Here is a 17162-nt window from a genome sequence, read left to right as displayed (position 1 = left end):
CTTCCTCCTTTCTTTGTTGTGTTTTTTTTTTTGTTTGTTTGTTTTTTTTTTTTGTCACTAATTCCCAGCTTCCCGGGTTAGCAGCCTCCTTCTTTCCTCCATGAGCTACAGTGGACGCTTGAGGCCCCTGCACAGTTTGGGCCGGGAGCAAGCATTCCTGCTTCCTCTCAGCTTCCCTGACATCTCGCAGTCTATTAACAGCATCCCGCAGCTCAGCCCCTGCTGCAGGAGGACCTCCACCAGGGAGCACCGAGTGCAGCCCTGCCCATCGTGCACCATTCCTTCACCAGACCAGTGCAGGCACTCTCTACACCCCGAGCTCTGCACTGCAGCCTCCCCTCTCATCGGCTCTGTCTGGGTGCCTACGCTGGCCACCGCCGGGGCAGCCAGAGCAGAATTCCTAGACCAGGCTCTGGTCATAACGTGTGTGCTCATCACCCCGCGCAAATCGCCTCGACCCGCTCTGTTCGCCGCGCTCCTGATCGCCTCCGCTCCCTGGGCAGGTTTTTAACCAGCCAGGGCTGGAGCCACTGCTTCAGGCTCCGCCCCGTGTGAGTCAGCTGCTCGCTCTCGTCAGCTGAGCTGCCGGCTCCCGGGCAGGTCCTGTCGAGGACTTGAGGCTCCCTGGGTGGCTCTTGTCTCTCTGAGTTGAGGCTCCTGGACACCAAGCTTCCCCCTGCTCCGGTGTTGAATGCGTCCTCTCTCGAGCTGCTCACCTCAGCAGCTCACCTAGAGGAGTAGGAGCTTGCTCTTCCCAGCAGCCCAGTGCAAGGTGAGGGCAGAAGCTTTGCCTGCTGTTCTCAGGAGGTACTGACAGTTCATGGATGGGTGGAGGCAGAGGCTCTGCCACAGTATTTAGTACAATCCTTACTGTCCAGCACTGCTGGACATCGTGCCAGCTCTGCTTCTCTTACACTAAGGGTATTAACTTAGCAGTGCCTTGCTTGAATTTTAGTTGTTCAGTCGCTGTCCCAGTCTGTTGTGGTTTAACCACAGCCAGCAACTAAGCCCCACACAGCTGCTCGCTCACTTTCCCCAGTGGGAAATCAAAAGACTAAAAATGAGAAAACTTGTGAGTTCATTCACTTCTTCCCATCGGCAGGCAGGTGTTCAGCCATCTCCAGGTAAGCAGGGCTCCATCATGCTCAACTGTTACTTGGGAAGGCAAACACCATGACTCTGAACATCCTCTTCCCTTCTACCTTCTTCCCTCCACTTTATATGCTGAGCATGGCATCATGTGGTATGGAATATCCTTTGAGTCAGTTGGGGCCAGCTATCCCTGCTGTGTCCCCTCCCAGCTCCTTGTGCACCCCCAGCCTACTTGCTGGTGGGATGGCTTGAAAGGCAGAAAAGGCCTTGACTCTATCCTTGACAATGTCATCTGTTGGTTCAGACAGGTCCTGCTGTAGTAATCCCTGTAACATACAACTCAAGTCCTGGGTTAAAAGTTATTTCCATTACAATCCCCAGCCCTGGTCCTTTGGACTAGACCATTGCGTTTAACACTGCAATGAAATTGCATTCACCTTGTCCCTGCTCTCACTTGGGATTATGCAGAGACTGCAGTCCCTTAGAGGTGTACCTGCTTCAAACGGAGCTCTGTCTGTGTGCTACAGTCTTTTCAGAGATACACTTGCTGTGGCATAGGGTTGTCTACTGCCACAGTTGCTTTGAGATGCCCCTGTTCCATGTGGCCTTCTCTTTGGGCCACAATGCCTTTGGAGAGATACCTGCTCCAGCATGGCACTCGCAGTCACAGTCCCTTCAGAAGTAAACCTTCTCCAACATAGCCTTGTCCCTGGCTGCAGTCCCTCCAGGGCTGTACCTGCTCTGCCATGGGCTTATCCATGGGCACATGCTTTGAGGTGCTCCAGCATGACCTCATGCACATCCAGTGATGCTTCAAGATGTACCTGGTGCAGTGTGGACTTATCCGCAGCCACAGATGCTTCAGGGTGTACCTTCTCCAGCAAGGACTTATCCATGGGCCACAGTGCCTTCAGAGGTATACCTGAAAGCACAGACATTACCATGGTTACAGAGACTTTGAGATGTACCTGCTCTAGCATGGTCTTATCCATGGCCACTGACACTTTAGGGTGTTCTACTCAACCATGTGGACTCATCCACAGGTCACAGTCCCTTCAACTCAAGTTCACACTGGGGTTCCACCTAGTACAGCAGCACAGGAGCAGCAGGAATGCTCTCCCAGTCCAGGCACATGGCCATTACTGTTACCAAAATGTGCCCAGCTACAGCACAGTAACATGATAAGCAGTACAGCAGCACAGCAAACAGTGAAAGCATAAAGCAGCCACTAACAAGCCCTAGACTAATATACAGTAAGGCAAGCTATCCCCATGACAAGCACAGGAGCCTGCTAATTAATAGCTAAACAGCTGTAACAGCTATAATTCAATCTAGCACATTCCAATCAAACCTGTTGTTACCTTGAAGCCTTTCAGCCACACACTGAGTGCCAAAAAGGACTGTCATGGTTTAATCCCAGCTGACATCTAAGCCCCACACAGCTGATTGTTCACTCCCCCATAGTGGGATGGGGGAGAGAATCGTCAGAAAACAGGAAAACTCATGGGTTAAGATAAGGGTAGTTTAATAGGTAAAGCTAAGCAAAAGAAGGTATTAATTCACTTCTTCCCATTGGCGGGCAGGTGTTCAGCCATCTCCAAGTAAACAGGGCTTCATCATGTTTAACTGTTACTTGGGAAGATAAACACATGACTCTGAATGTCCCCCCCTACCTTCTTTCCTCCTTTTTATATGCTGAGCATGACATCATGTGGCATGGAATACCCCCTGGATCAGTTGTCCAGCTGTGTTTCTTTCCAATGCTTTCTGCATACCCAGCCTTGCTCACTGGTGGGGTGGTGTGAGAAGCAAAAAAGGCCTTGACTCTGTGTAAGCACTGCTCAGCTTGTGTTGAGTGTTATCAACACTGTTTCCAGCACAATTCCAAAAAACAGCCCTGTACTACCTGCTATGAAGAAAGTTGAATCTATCCAGCCAAAACCAGCACGTGGTCTCAAGACTTTTTTAAAGGCTCTTAAGTATTTCTATTCAATAATGATATGGCAGCAGCAATGATAGAAAATGCCAATTCTTTTATGCAACATAAAGGTCCTATATAATATAGACTACAGCTATTAGCTGTTATGGAAAGCAGAAATCTGTATTTTTCCAGCACATATAGCATATTTCACAAGTGGCTGATATACCATAAGAATCCAGTATTTTTCAGCATTTTGGCAGTAGATTTTATAGGGATTGAAGCTGAGTGGAGCAAAGCAAGATAAAACATAGTCTTAGATGTCCAGCAGATGAGAGACTTAATACCAAGAAAAACGATTTTAATGAATGTTGTGATATTGTCATAGAGGATTTTATACTTCAGGCTTTCCAGTCTCAGTCACAATTACCAGCCACTCCTCCTAGTTGCCCTGGAGAAACTCCTCCGAAGCAGACAAGATAATTTCCTTCAAGCTTATTTAACTGACAGTGACTTTGCAATTTGATCACTATGGAGTGGTGATTATATAGATAATTTCCTTCAAGCTTATTTAACTGACAGTGACTTTGCAATTTGATCATTATGGAGTGGTGATTATCAGCATAAACCAACTAATGTTTAACAACAGGTTTAGTTCCACTGATTTTGAAATTCCACAGTATTTTTTCATGCTTAGAGTAGATACTATTTTTCTCATATATTCTTTTCTACTCACTCACTTTTGGAGCAAATAGCATTGCAGCAGTTTAAATGCAATAGATATGACTTTAACTAGGATGTTATCAGGTGTAAGTTTGTGCAGAGACCCTCTATTTCAAAGCTACATCCATCAGATGTGCGTAGACCTGAGTGAGAGTTTGGTTGTATTTTAGATCTCCTTAAACAGCCATGCTTGAGATGATATCAAGGGCGGTCACAGAAATAAAAGACCAGCATGACAGAAATTAAGAACAGGCCATCAGCATTGTTCTGATTAAACTTAATCTTCATTTGCCAGTGTATGTTTAGCAGTGAGTGAAGGGAAGCAATTTTAAGTTTAGATAATCAGCTTTCTATATGAATATTCTGAGACTTCTAAATGAGAATAAAGTGGTCAGCCACGCCGTTACACCAAGACAAATCTGAATTATGGTTAGAATTTCCTAAAACACCATTCTGTGAGAAAAATACTGTCTGTTCTTACCAGCTTCCAGGTTATAAAAGCCACCTTTTGTAGTGTGAGCTGAGTTAATATTACAGTTTTATGTGTGTTTATAGTTCAACTTTGCTTTCCTCAACTTACTAGTGGATGTGACCAGCATCTGAAATACTTTGTCTTGGAATTTCCTTGGGTCTTTTTATAAAGTTAAGGAAAATGCTTGTAGCTCTGCCATATGGAGGCAAATATGGTATGTAAATCAGTTTCTTGGGACAAAAGCCTTAGGTAGGTAGATTATACCATGAGTGACAGAATTACAGAATCATAGAATATTTAGGGTTGGAAAGGACCTTAAGATCATCTAGTTCCAACCCCCCTGCCATGGGCAAGGACACCTCACACTAAACCATGTCACCCAAGGCTCTGTCCAACATGGCCCTGAACGCCACCAGGGATGGAGCATTCACAACCTCCCTGGGCAACTCATTCCGGTGACTCACCACCCTAACAGGAAAGAGCTTCTTCCTTATATACAATCTAAACGTCCCCTGTTTAAGTTTTAGCCCGTTACCTCTTGTCCTGTCACTAGAGTCTCTAATGAAGAGTCCCTCCCCAGCATCTCTATAGCCTCCCTTCAGATACTGCAAGGCTGCTGTGAGGTCTGAGATGTTTTAATCTAGATTGAACATCAGATTTGCTTCAAGTTGCATATCTATTTCTTAATGTCTTTAGCCTATCCGTTTCTTTGTGAGAAAGAGTTGCATTAGCTGTTAACAAAAAAGTCTGTAGAAAGAGAGTACCTGTCCAAGTTTCAGAAAATTTGGAGTCCAAAAAGAGCAGCTCTCTATTTCTATGTAGAAATTGGCTCAAATTGGAAAATTCTTGATTTTTTAAAAAGTATGCCAGGAAGTAGAAGAACTGACAACAGAGGGAAATTATTTAACTTCTGCGCATCAGTTCCTTTTTGGAGATGTTCCTTTCTGTCCCATTGCACAGGCCAGATTCTACTTGAGAGGGAACTTTTTTTGGATTCAGAAAAGTGAGGTGACACAAATGCCAAATGCTGACTGTGGTAGATGGGTGATTATGGACTGAGCTGTCTTTCAGCTGTCATATGCAACCAGTTTTGGTCAGGATTTGGACTGGTTACACACATCCAGAGTTTCTGGGAGCTGCCAGTTGAACTCAATAAATAACTCTGTGTTTGGTTTCATTCCTTAATACAATGTGCGCAGCCAAGTTTGAAATTTTATGCAATATCAGGAAGCTGTTTTGTTCAGGTGTTCAAGCTGCAATGCTTTCGTTTTTTTCAATTGGTAGAGTTTTGTATTGTCTATAGTAGTATACAGAATCTAAAATCAGAATTTATGAAATGCAGATTCTAATAGAAAGACAAATATGCCCTCCATGAAGGTACAGTTATTTTTTTATCAGACTTTTCAACCTCCAGCACAAGTTTTCCATTGTCTGTTTTCTTCATCTCCTAGTCCTATTATCACCTCTCTGTGCTGCTCTGTTCTGTCTCCTTTTACGCTGGGCCATTTCATTTTTACTGTTCTCCAAGTCTCCGCAATAGAGAAGGAATAGAGCCTTCCACAAACATTATTTTCCCCTATAGCTGCTGTTCCCTGAAGCATAATATGCCTCATATATATTCCTTTCCATTCTGCATTTGCCATTAGCCATGATGGCAAGCAGTACTGGCCTGCATGCATGTGATGTTCTATAACTTGTTCTAGATGAAGCTCTGTATCAGCTGATATTTTGGACCTTTCCAGACTGATAGGCCAACTTCCTTCAGGGCTTCCCTTTAATTCTCATGCCTCCTCCATCCCCAGCAAGGTGCTTCCCTCCATGTCCTTTCTCTGTCGCAGATCTGATGAGCTCTGCTCCTCCTAGTCCTGGAGGTAAACACCACTGCAGGGATGCGCCTGCAGGATGGGGTCCTCCTGCTCCAGTCCTTACAGTGTGTCTGATGATGCTCCTTGCTCTGTACTATGGCCAAAAAAGAGGTACATATTGCAGACTAAACCAGAAAGTGGACCACTATGGTTCAGTTGCAATAGTGTAACCACCAGTAGCAGAATCTGACTCGTATTAAGCACACCCATGCACATGTCCTCATGAAGAAAGTCAATGTTCACAATGTTCTCATGTGCAGCTCTATCAGTCACTACTCTGAAATCAAACAATTGTGGCATATCCTTCTTATCTAATACACATATTTTGTTCCCTCTTTGTAGAAGAACTTGTGAAAGATGTTCGTGAAAAGGAAAAAGAACAAAGCAGAAATTCCACAGATGCACAGTTACAGGAAGAGACAACAAGGATACAAAATGAGAGTAGTCAGGGAAGCGAAGGTACAACCTGTCCTCCCAGATCCATCGTTCTACAAGTAGTCTCTTTGGACACTCCTCTGAGTGATGAACCCAACTCAGAAAAGTGCACTAACTCTGATCCGAACCAGAAAGATCTCACCGATGCCCAGCAAGAAACACAGAATACAGACCCACTGAATGGTAATACTTCATCACAGAGCACCAGTCAATAATAATGAAGCTGTCCAGGGTGAAGCAGCAGCACTGTCTGGTATCTCCATGTCAAAACATTGGCAGTAATGTGACTGAAATAAGGTGTTGGGCAAACCCCCGGCATACGACACTTTCTTCAGGCATGTGTAAAACCAGCATGGTTTTAGTGTCCTAAAACCATTGAATAAAAGCTGTTTGATGTCAAAAAAAATATCATCTTCCTGATATGAACTAGTTGATGTCTAGTAGAAAATCTTTTACGTAAGGTACCAAGACTTTTAGTTAAATTGGGAGAATTATTTTAAAATAATTCAAAGATACACATTTGTAATTAAATAGCAGTTTGTTACTGGAGAATGAGGTAAACTTTCAAAACAGAATTATCTAACATTTTCTCTTTGAATAGGTAATTATTCTTATGCTATTAAAATACCCTCACCTCCTTAGTTTAGGCATCTAATATGATTATTTAAAAAAAAAAACACAACCATTTACTAAATGTAATGTGAATTTTAGAGTTAATTTTAAGTAGATGGAATTTGCTAACTGTAGTAGAATGGGACTATGTCATTCTCTTACTCCAAAAGATCAGTCTCCTGACTGTAGTTTGCAGGACAAGGGGAGCACCCAGAAAACCCTTATATTGTTTTAGAATGTAAGCATTTTATCATAAGTTGGCTATGATTTAGTATCTGGTGATTGTAAGTCAGTATCAAGTGCAAGGTGGCCAAGCAATATCAAAGTAAGAGAAAGCCTTTTTAATTTTATTTTCTCAATTTGCTTATTGTTAGACTAAGCTTTGAGGTATTAGGGTAGTAAGAATAATCCAGGCATATAACGATGCTTCTTTTCCTTCTAATTAAAATGCTAAACTCACTAATGCTTTTATGACAGTGAGTCTTGCAATATTGTGCCAGAAGTATGGCATTGTCTGAGCAGCAACACTGAAGTGCTTATAAGGCTTAGCTTAGACATAAGTATATGAGTTGGCGTATTTCTCAAGAATGCTTTTTATGGAGAACTCCCACTTATTTTGCCTTTCCACTTCCAACACTCCACGCTTTTATTGTTGACGGTTTTTTTTTTTTCCATCAGAGATAACAGATGGTGAATTTAGGGTCCTAAATCAAAATATTTACACTAAAATTAATTTCACAGCATTTGAAGTTGTCTAATAACTGACATATTTGTCTTTTGATAAGTATATTTGCACCGATTTTTGTATTAAAGACCAACTTGCAATTTCAGTGCCTTAGAAAAGTTTCCCATCACCTGGATGAGAAACAGACTAGGAAAAGCTGCATCTTTCTTACATCTTTCAAACTGTGCACAAGGCAGTTGTGGTGTACTGGGGAACTTTAGATGGCTAACCAACAAAAAAAGAATGCTGTTTGATAGGTCATATACAACTCAGCATGCAGTTGGTGTACTCAGTTGCCTTGTCAATCTTTACATTCCACATTTTATATAAGAACAGAGATTTCTTGTTTTAGAAAAAGCTATTTTGTTTTCTAAGGCAGGGAATTTTCTACAGATGAAGCTGATTTTCTGTTTTACACTATCACAGATTTTTAGTAGAGTGCATAGAACGCACAGAATAAGGGTATTTGTTAAGTGTTATTTCTAAAGGCATCTGACAGTTCAAGGCATTTTTAGCTCTCTTTTTTGTGTGAAACATCTGTTCACTGTGATATGTTGAATTTACTCGTATCCATCTCCTTCAAAGATTGTTTGTGTTCATCTCCCTGCATAGATAAATGCCCAATTAAATGGAGAGCTTGAATTTGCTGGGTTTCTGTGGCATATTAATGTCAAAGTCCAGTACTCTCTGACCAGGTTCTTTTTTGTTTAGATATTCCACACATGAAAGCCATAATGTTTAATATCAAATTTATCTGAGGACAGTTGATGTTACGTGGAATTTCTGATTTAGCATAGTTATACAAAATGTACTGATAGCACCCTACAAATGTAATGTAAGTTATATTTAGGAAAATAGAGCAATCACAATATGCAGCTCAATCACAGTGTCAGTGCGAGTCCAATTACCAGTCTCTAGAACATGCTCACTGTCAGGATTCAGTGTCCCCCTAGTCACCAGTAAGGCATACTGGGTTGAAGCCAGCTCAAGCCCATTGCTCTCTTCGGAGTTCTTTTGCTAGTTGTTTAGTTTTTGTACTTGATATTGGGGTGGCCTGGCTAACTCAGGGAGACAGTCACATTCTTCTAGTGAACACAAGGTCAAACGTACACCACTGGTGATCCTCTCAACTGTGACATGGTCCATGGATCCATTCAGCTGATACAAGTGCTTATATAAACCAAAGGCCACCCTCCACTCCCCTTTGTGTTAATGTTGTCAGCTTTCTTTGCAAAAGCTCCAGTCAGTCACCCTTGCATTATCTCCTGAGCTTGACAGGCATATCACCCTTGCCCATCTTCTTCTTCCATTATAGGGTTCTATGAGTCAGTCACAATGTCATTTACATTTTGATTTTATGTTATTAAATAGTTTGGTTTATACTTTAATAATATCTCATTCTTGCATTTTCCCAATATTTAAATGATACAGGAAAAATATTTTGAATATTTTATGGTCTTCTAAAATTATTTACAGAGGGACTGTGTCATCTTATTCTTAAAAATTTCTTTCCTGAGGAGAGTCCAGACATGTTACAATATAGTGAGAAACCTATCTATATATTCTTTAAATCCTATACTCTTTCAAGTCAGCACTAAGCATTTCAGGGAACTTTATGCTTCTAATAAACCACAAAGGACACCTAATATTAATTTCTCAACTATGTCATAGCATATATTGATAAAAAAATATACAGTGGTCTTTTTGTGTGCCTGCCAATTAAAGAAGCATACTGCAGATATTTACATTACTGTAATGCACAGAATGAGACGCAGGTCCCTGTTGTTTGGGAGGAAATGGATTAATACAGGGTTTCAGCAGCAGATTTAAGTACCTCTGCAGAGATTGTGCCACTGTGTTAAAAAGCTGTAAAAAACCAAAAGGCAATGCAGGCATTTAGTATTGGAATAGTTTTCAATATTCAATACCAAAGGGAAAACTCAGGCTAAAATATTTCCCATTTGTCTTTCAGAGTGGTGAAATGATTAATGTTATTCTAAATGGAGGGAATCCATTAAACTGTCATTGTTGTTGTCTAAATGTAGGTATTTAATATTAGTGTTTTTGCAAGAGTTGTCATTGCTGCAGTATGTGTAGAAACCTTATAACTACAAATAGAACAGCAGTCTCTGTTTTCTCACTCCCCCCTCCTTTTTGTCTGTATAGGTGATGCTTGGGATGTTCAAGGGAGAGTATATTGTGTGTGATGCAGTAAGCACTCAGCACAGAAGGGAGATACAGTATAGGTAGCATCCCCCCTTTTCGCTTTTGCACTTCTATTGATGGCCAGAAAATCCAGACAGGACTCTTCTAATCAGGGTCAGATATTTTCAGTGGAATGTCACTTTAAGCAAGCAGAAAGTAACATACACAAGTCCATGGCCTTACAATTTTCCCTGGTTCCCAAATTAGAGTTATTTGACTATTCTAAGAAGCACTATACATCTATCAGGCCATTATTAGCACTCTCCGTGTGAGATTTTTCTAACTGTGTCATTCTGTACTGAAGAAGAGGGGTAGAAAGCTAAAATGATGTCCAGAGTGTTTGCTGAATTGCAGGGAGGAGAAGCAAGCACATGCAGGCACCAGGGCTGGGAGAATGAGACAGAAGGTAAGAAGAAAATCGACTTAGTTACTCAGATTGAAATTTCGTGTTAGCTGTCATTGTTCTGTCCTTTATAAAAAGCAGAAACTCAGTTTGGTTTTCTGTGAGTAAATGATTGAATTACAAGAGAGATGGGTAAAACAGGAAGATGATCTATCTGCATTCTTGGGGACTGTCACTGAGTATTTGGATTTACTATGATGAGGGCTTTTCCTTTAAAAAAAAAAAAAAAAAAAAGGATTGCTTTCCTCTTGTTGTGTCACATATCATTCCATATCATTCTAGGTGTAGTTCTTGTAGACCATTGCATTTTATTAACAGGATTAGCTCTGCCCTGGGTCCTGGTCAGCATGAAGGAAGAGCTGAGGGGTCTATTAAAAGAACTCCAGTTGTGACTGAATGTCATTTTTCTCCACAATACCTTTTATCCTTTCCATCATCTCACCTGAATTTAAGTGAATGTTATAAGAGTAAGTGGAACTATTATAAGGTGAATTTTTTTTTAAGTGATGATTTTCTTCTTCTCCTGAGTGTTTTATTAATTAGAAAAATTTTAAAAAGTGCTTATGTTTAATTAAAAAACTCCGTGTTTCAATGATTTATAAATGTTAATTGGCACACTTTTAACTTAACACTCATGATGGTAGCCACATTAATCCTTACTATTAAAATGTAAAGGAGATAATAAATCTGTGATAAAACAGATTACCAGTAACTTCAGTCTATAGGAGAGCAGAGGACTGTCCCGTCACATCAAGTTGTACAAAGCATTCAGCATCATCAACAATCAGCAACTGAAAGACTCTGAGGGATAACCAGGTTAAATAGCAGTAGACAGATCCACATCAGCAACATGCCAGTTTCATTTATGGTAAGGCAAGTAGCATCAGGTAATCTTCCATGCCATGCCAATGCTAGTGACTGTTCAGTACCACAGTGCTCAGCCGAGGGTTGAAGCCTTTCATCCATGCAAAGTGGGCACAGGTCGCTGTAGTGCCCGTTTTTTTAGCTTGTGGTCACTGTGTGGCTAAACAGAGCAACAGTAAATAGGATCCTGGTACTAAAGGAGGTCATCTGTGTTCACGCATGGGACAATGGTGGAGGGAAGACTGTATTTAAAGAGCAAACAATGTATTTATGAAAAAAATAGGGATTCTAAGATAACAGCGCGTGTTTATCATGTAAAAAAAACTGATGCATTGCCAGGAAGAAAGTTATGTATGGTTTGGAAGTTAATGTTTAGTTTTCATGAAAATTAAACATACAAAGTTTTTGTTCCAGGTCCTCCACAAACTACTCCTATCCCACTCCTAAAGCTCTATGTCAAGTATAAAATTTAAATATTTAAATAAGTAGGTTCTATTTTTATACCTCTCCCCATCCCCTTTTTTGTTTTTATGGATGATAATGAAATTTTGCTAAATCACTCTGAAAGATCTGGGGTCATTCTTGTTCTAACACATTAGTCAAATTTTGAGACTTTAAAAGCCTCTGGAGAGCTGGTTGTCTATATTCCACCTACACTAAATTGATGTACAATAAGGGGGACAGTGAAGAGTGCTGCTTGGGGGAATATGGCCTATCTGCTAGTGGCTGCATTACAGAGTGGGCAGCACCCACTCTGGCAACATTCATGGCAATGAAACCAGGAGAAAATTAGTAGCAATTCTTACTTCTTTACAGTGAAGCCCTGGTAAATTCATAGCTATTAATTTTTTTCTTTCCTTATTTTCATGAGCTCCCTTTCCTCTCTTCCCTTTCTCTTTTCTAAGCTGTGAACCTCTTGAACAACTAACTCACCATCTTTCAATGTTCTTTTCAGATCACACATCGTCCTCTTTCCCTTTAAGCTGCCTGTACCGTTATTTTCTGGCTCTTCAGAAATCTTTCTCTGCCTGTATTTTTACTTTTATATTTTACTCTTATGCCTCGCCCAGCTCATCTTCTTCACTTTTGAGATTTCTTTTTCACATTTGTCAGTTCAGCATTATTAATCGCTGATGGGATCACTCAATCAACTGGTTGAAACTGAGAAGTTATGACATAGTTAGCAAATAGCACTGTAAGTTTGCTATATTCTCCACATGCTTGCTGGCTCAGTTTGTAGTTTCCTCAAGTGTACTCATGCAAAGTTACTGAAGGAATAGTTTCAGCACAGCTAGTGTTATCATTGCTTGTTTGAAATCCATGTTGTATCACTTAGTTCAAAAGCTGCTTGTGTCACTTGGTGTCGTTGCTCCTACCTGATTAAATTAATTGAATTCTTAGAACACTGGCATCTTTCATTATCTGAGAGAAGCTTACTCTCCATTTGAAAGCCTACATTAAAGAAGATTTAAACAGCACTTCTCTGCAGAGGGTGAATTTTGACTTTCAATATGTTGGATGATAAAATAAACCGGACCCAAACCCTAACCCACTTTATAAACACTCATGTAAACATCTTTTTCCTCCTGACTTTTATAAGGTTAAAATGAGATTTCAGTCACTGCTTCCTTTAATTGCTTTCTCACTGAAGTAAGCATGGGATTGAATTAACTAATCATTATAATCCATAAAGCAAAAGATAGCATGAAAGCAATAGATCACAGCATGAAATAAGAAAAAAGTTCCTGTCTGTGTATTCGCTTAACTTGATTAAATTCCTCACTCAGGTTCCCAATCATCTTTCTCTGTCTTCCAGGTGAGCCTAAACATTGTAAGGTGTCGGAAGATATACTGAGAAGCACTGAGCAGAAAGAAGCACTGGTAGAGAACTAGCTTTGCCATTTCATAAAAGCTTCTGACATTTCAGACAGGACAGGTAATTTTGTCATTTCTTTCTTATAATGGGGAGACTTTTACACAGTAAAGACTCACCTAGTGCTGTTATTGTCCTCTTTGTTCTAGTTGTGGCTTTATTACAAAATTTTGAAGTATGGACATGGTACACCCCAGTTACTTACTATTTCCCCTTCAAAGCCATTTATCAAAGCCATTTATCAAAGCCATTTAATGAAGGGAAGAACAATACTTTTACATCCTGGAATCCTTAATTGTCAGACTAAATGATCATGAACTGAAACATCCTCAATTCATGCATATTAAATACTGGAAGTAGTAGTATTAAAAATCTATTGTTGATGAATTTTCATTTGACCTCTGTTGCAGGAGAAAAGAACTCTAGCTGTTCCTACCGTGTGCTCTCAGAGGCTGTTATCCATCAACTTGTTCTTGGTTCATTCTGTTTCTGTGGAGAGTGATTGGACAAAATGATCAAGAGTGTAAAATGTAAACCCTGAGCTGGCAACTCAAAGCACTTAACAACTTGCAAGATTTCAGTTGTATTTGTTGTTGCTATTTCCTCTTCTATACTGCTTTCTTAAACTAGCCAAAATAATTCTTCTGCCAAAGTTGGACATCGCTTTATTGCATCTCTGACACCAGACATTTCCAATTAACCACACAACATTTATCATCTGCCTGGGATAGCTGTTACATGTCACTGCTACTGGCATCCAATGGAAATGGAAAGTCAAAATGAAACATTATTGTAGATAGTTGTTCATGCAACCATGCTACATGCAACATAAAAGTCCTACTTGTTAGCTTCCTTAACATATCTGGAAATAAAAGTATAGAGAGTGTTGTTATAGGAAGTTGTAGAGTTATCCTGACCAGCCTGCATGGCTGTCATATGGAGAGAACTGCTGTGTAACAAATCAGTATTTGAAATATCTCTCTAAAATTAATTAAGTAGCATCCAATATTAAAAATTCAAACATTCTCAGCCCTACAGTATTTTGGAAGACATCAGCCGTGGTGACAGCCCTACCATGAAGTTGGTGCTTATTGTTTCGTGACAAATATGGAAATAGATGTTATGTGAAATTTTGCTTCAGTTCAGTTGCCTCTCAGGCAGAACTGTAAGGTGACCCTGAGGCCTTACAGCACAGTTTGTCTCAAATGCAGCATGGATCCTGCAACATCCTTGCTAACATTTGTCTCATTAAAAGAAAACACCAGGCCAACTTTCTCTGAGAGGCAGTGAAAGCAGAGCATGCAGGTAGTTACCCCTGCAAGAAGCCTTGCAGAGAATGAGCCCTCCAACCCCAACTGTGCCCAGAAAGAGATAATTTTCATCTCCGCTTCCCTCAAGCTGCACGTGACCCCTCCTGGCTTGCCTGGGCATCCCATGCAGCTGCAGACAACCTCATTTCTCTGTGCTCGAACCTGCCAGGAAACTTGTACGCTCCCCTTCGTGTTGTATGCGCTCAGGAGGCTTGAGTCACTGCGCTCTCAGTTCTCCTTTTCGGACCCGGTGGTTATTACCTCACTGACTGAAAAAGTCTTTACTGTCAACCATGGTCCACTCTGAAGAGGACTTGTGGGGGTAGTGGCATTCCGCTTGTGCAGAGGCTGATGAAGGATCGAGACTTACGTGCTATTCCTCTGCTGCTTCAGGGATTTTACCAGAGCTCATCAGGCATCAGGCTCAACCTCAACAAGGGCACAGTTTGTCCTGATCAAAGAAGTAATCATAAAACTATCACCCTAGACTGAGGGTTCCTTACGCATCCATACCTGGTGACTGTCTCTTTTCTGACAGTGGAGCAATCAAAATTAAGCTGTGGACAGTGCAAGCTCTGAGCCCTGCGGTAAGGGCATGCCAAAAGGTGGAATTCCTGTCATTGAATATGTAAGCCATATACACACTATGTAAAAGAAGTAGTGTGCATATTTTTAACTTAAGAAATGGTTGTGCATATAGGATGTAAAAAGTGCGTTTAAATTGTTCTGTGTATCTAGTCCAGGGCTTGTATTTAGCATGGACAAATTTCTGTACAGTGCAGTTAATGAATGAAATGTCAACAAATGAAATTGTATCATATATGTTATAACACAATCAATATTTTTTGCTAAGAGTTAAGAATTTATATATTCTCTGCTAGTGTTTGAGCAAATCATTAGTAGCCTGGATGACTCCATGCACCTTGCATCCTTTTGGGGAACGTTGACTCTTTTTTTCCCCTTTCCAATAAAATGTAAAGCATCTTACGGCTTCTTCTTGTCATTATGACAAAAGAAGAAACATAATGGTCATAATAAACTTCTTTCTAATTGTAAATTGCTATATGCTGTGGCAGTGAAAATAATCTTGTTTAAGATCTGAGAACTTGGGACCTTATGTCAGATATGTTGAGCATCTGCAGTTGCTACCAAATTTGAAAGGAACAAAAGATGACTGATATCTTTAAAAACTAGGCCAGTTAGGTATCTGTTACAGAGTGTTCTTCAACATTGTATTTTAATGTTCACTGAGACTGAAAGTCTGGAGCAATCAGAATTTAACGTTTTTATAATATTTTAAATTTCAGACTTTTACGATAGTTGAACTTGACTTTTTTCCTGTGTCTCTGTCCCATCGTGACTTATATACACTGCAAGAATTTTCTCCTGGAAATTCAAGCAGAATTTATACCAGATTCTGCAGAGTACTTGGAGCATCCTGTGGGGCCTTCAGTGTCCTGTTGTCATACCTGTCACCAAGATCTCCCACTGCAGAAACTAGGAGCTCCTGATCTCACAGGAGGTACTCATTGCCTGCAGAACTCATTCATTAATATAGAAATGTGATTTGTGTATAAATAATCCTATTTGCTCATTTGTACTCAGTTTTAATCACTGTGGTAGATGTTGCTGAAATACAAGAAGTCCTTAATTTTTCTTTAATGCCAGCTGATTTTCTTTCTTTCTTCCTTTATTGTTAGCAAGACTTTACCTGGACATGACCCAAAGCTTAGTGTGTTGTTTGGATGAGGAATTTTCTCTGGTGGAGAAGGCTGATACATCCAACGTGTTAATTAAGGCTTTGACCTTGTGTGAAATTCACGTTCAGATGGCAGAAAGGCTTCTTGAGAGGGCCTCTCCCTTAACAATAGTTTATCTTTGAAATCTGTAAGGCTGTGCTACCAAAACACTGCATGGGGCCATAAGAAATGGTGTTTGTATATGCATCTCTCCCACGGCATTATGGGCATGTACCCCTGCACTGAGCACACTGAGGAGCTGTAGCTGTAGATTAGCCCTCAAGAGTTTTATTTTGTATTTTTATCTTGAGATATCTGACAGGTATATTATGTAATATTGTTATGGGTTATGAGCTGACAGTATTTTTTTATTTAATTTTCGACAAGGCAATCTAAAACTGTGTGTTTTTATTCTGCTGTATTTGTCCGTATTTCTTATGACGATATTCCCAAATAAATATGATTTGAGGGCAAGGATCATGAAACTCCTGAGTGTTAGTTACAGATCTGCTTTCCTGAAGCATGTTTGCTCATTTGCATATGGTAGTATTTGAAAAGTAACAGAGCATAAATGGTTGTTTCCAACCCTTTTACCTGCTTGTGACTCTACACTTCCTCCGTAACTGTGTCCGTTTGCAGTACAAACTCACTCGCATCCTTGCAATTTCTTTAAGCAAGTCTTGCCTTCTTAACCTTTACTGCTAAAATAGCCCTCACATGAAGAAAACCGTAACCAGCAGAACACTTTTTTACCCCAAGAAATGCTTACTGTGGGTTCGTATTGATGGAGTTACTGGGACTGTTCATGTTAGCAACAATTCTTCAGGAAGGGCACAACTTGCATGGTATAGTGCAAATTTAATCATCCAAGTTCAGTGGAGTAGGGACAGAATGAGGCCATTCCTACTCAAATTGGAAATGACTGTA

At 40.4% G+C, this 17162-nt stretch overlaps 1 protein-coding gene across 7 annotated transcripts in view; it reads left to right on the top strand.

The window, feature by feature from the left end:
- PDE1A (phosphodiesterase 1A) overlaps window positions 1-14282 on the top strand; it is a 157201-nt gene extending 142919 nt beyond the window's left edge. For 5 of the 7 annotated variants that reach the window (XM_061455098.1, XM_061455089.1, XM_061455133.1 and 2 more), the window contains 3 exons: window positions 6413-6688; window positions 13130-13249; window positions 13597-14282. In XM_061455098.1, the coding sequence (XP_061311082.1) occupies window positions 6413-6688; window positions 13130-13206 (353 nt within the window). In that variant the 3' untranslated portion in view covers window positions 13207-13249; window positions 13597-14282. Of the gene's footprint in view, window positions 1-6412; window positions 6689-13129; window positions 13250-13596 lie in introns of those variants that run through there. The other 2 variants (XM_061455123.1, XM_061455144.1) reach the window with 2 other exon arrangements.
- The last annotated feature ends 2880 nt before the right edge of the window (window positions 14283-17162 follow it).

The sequence above is a fragment of the Pezoporus flaviventris genome, unplaced genomic scaffold (genome assembly GCF_033815535.1).
Source record: "Pezoporus flaviventris isolate CSIRO_AGI_PZ_B2104156 unplaced genomic scaffold, CSIRO_AGI_Pfla_v1 ptg000001l, whole genome shotgun sequence".
Taxonomy (NCBI): domain Eukaryota; kingdom Metazoa; phylum Chordata; class Aves; order Psittaciformes; family Psittacidae; genus Pezoporus; species Pezoporus flaviventris.
Note: the sequence above shows the minus strand (reverse complement) of the source record. Positions and strands in the feature narration are given on the sequence as shown.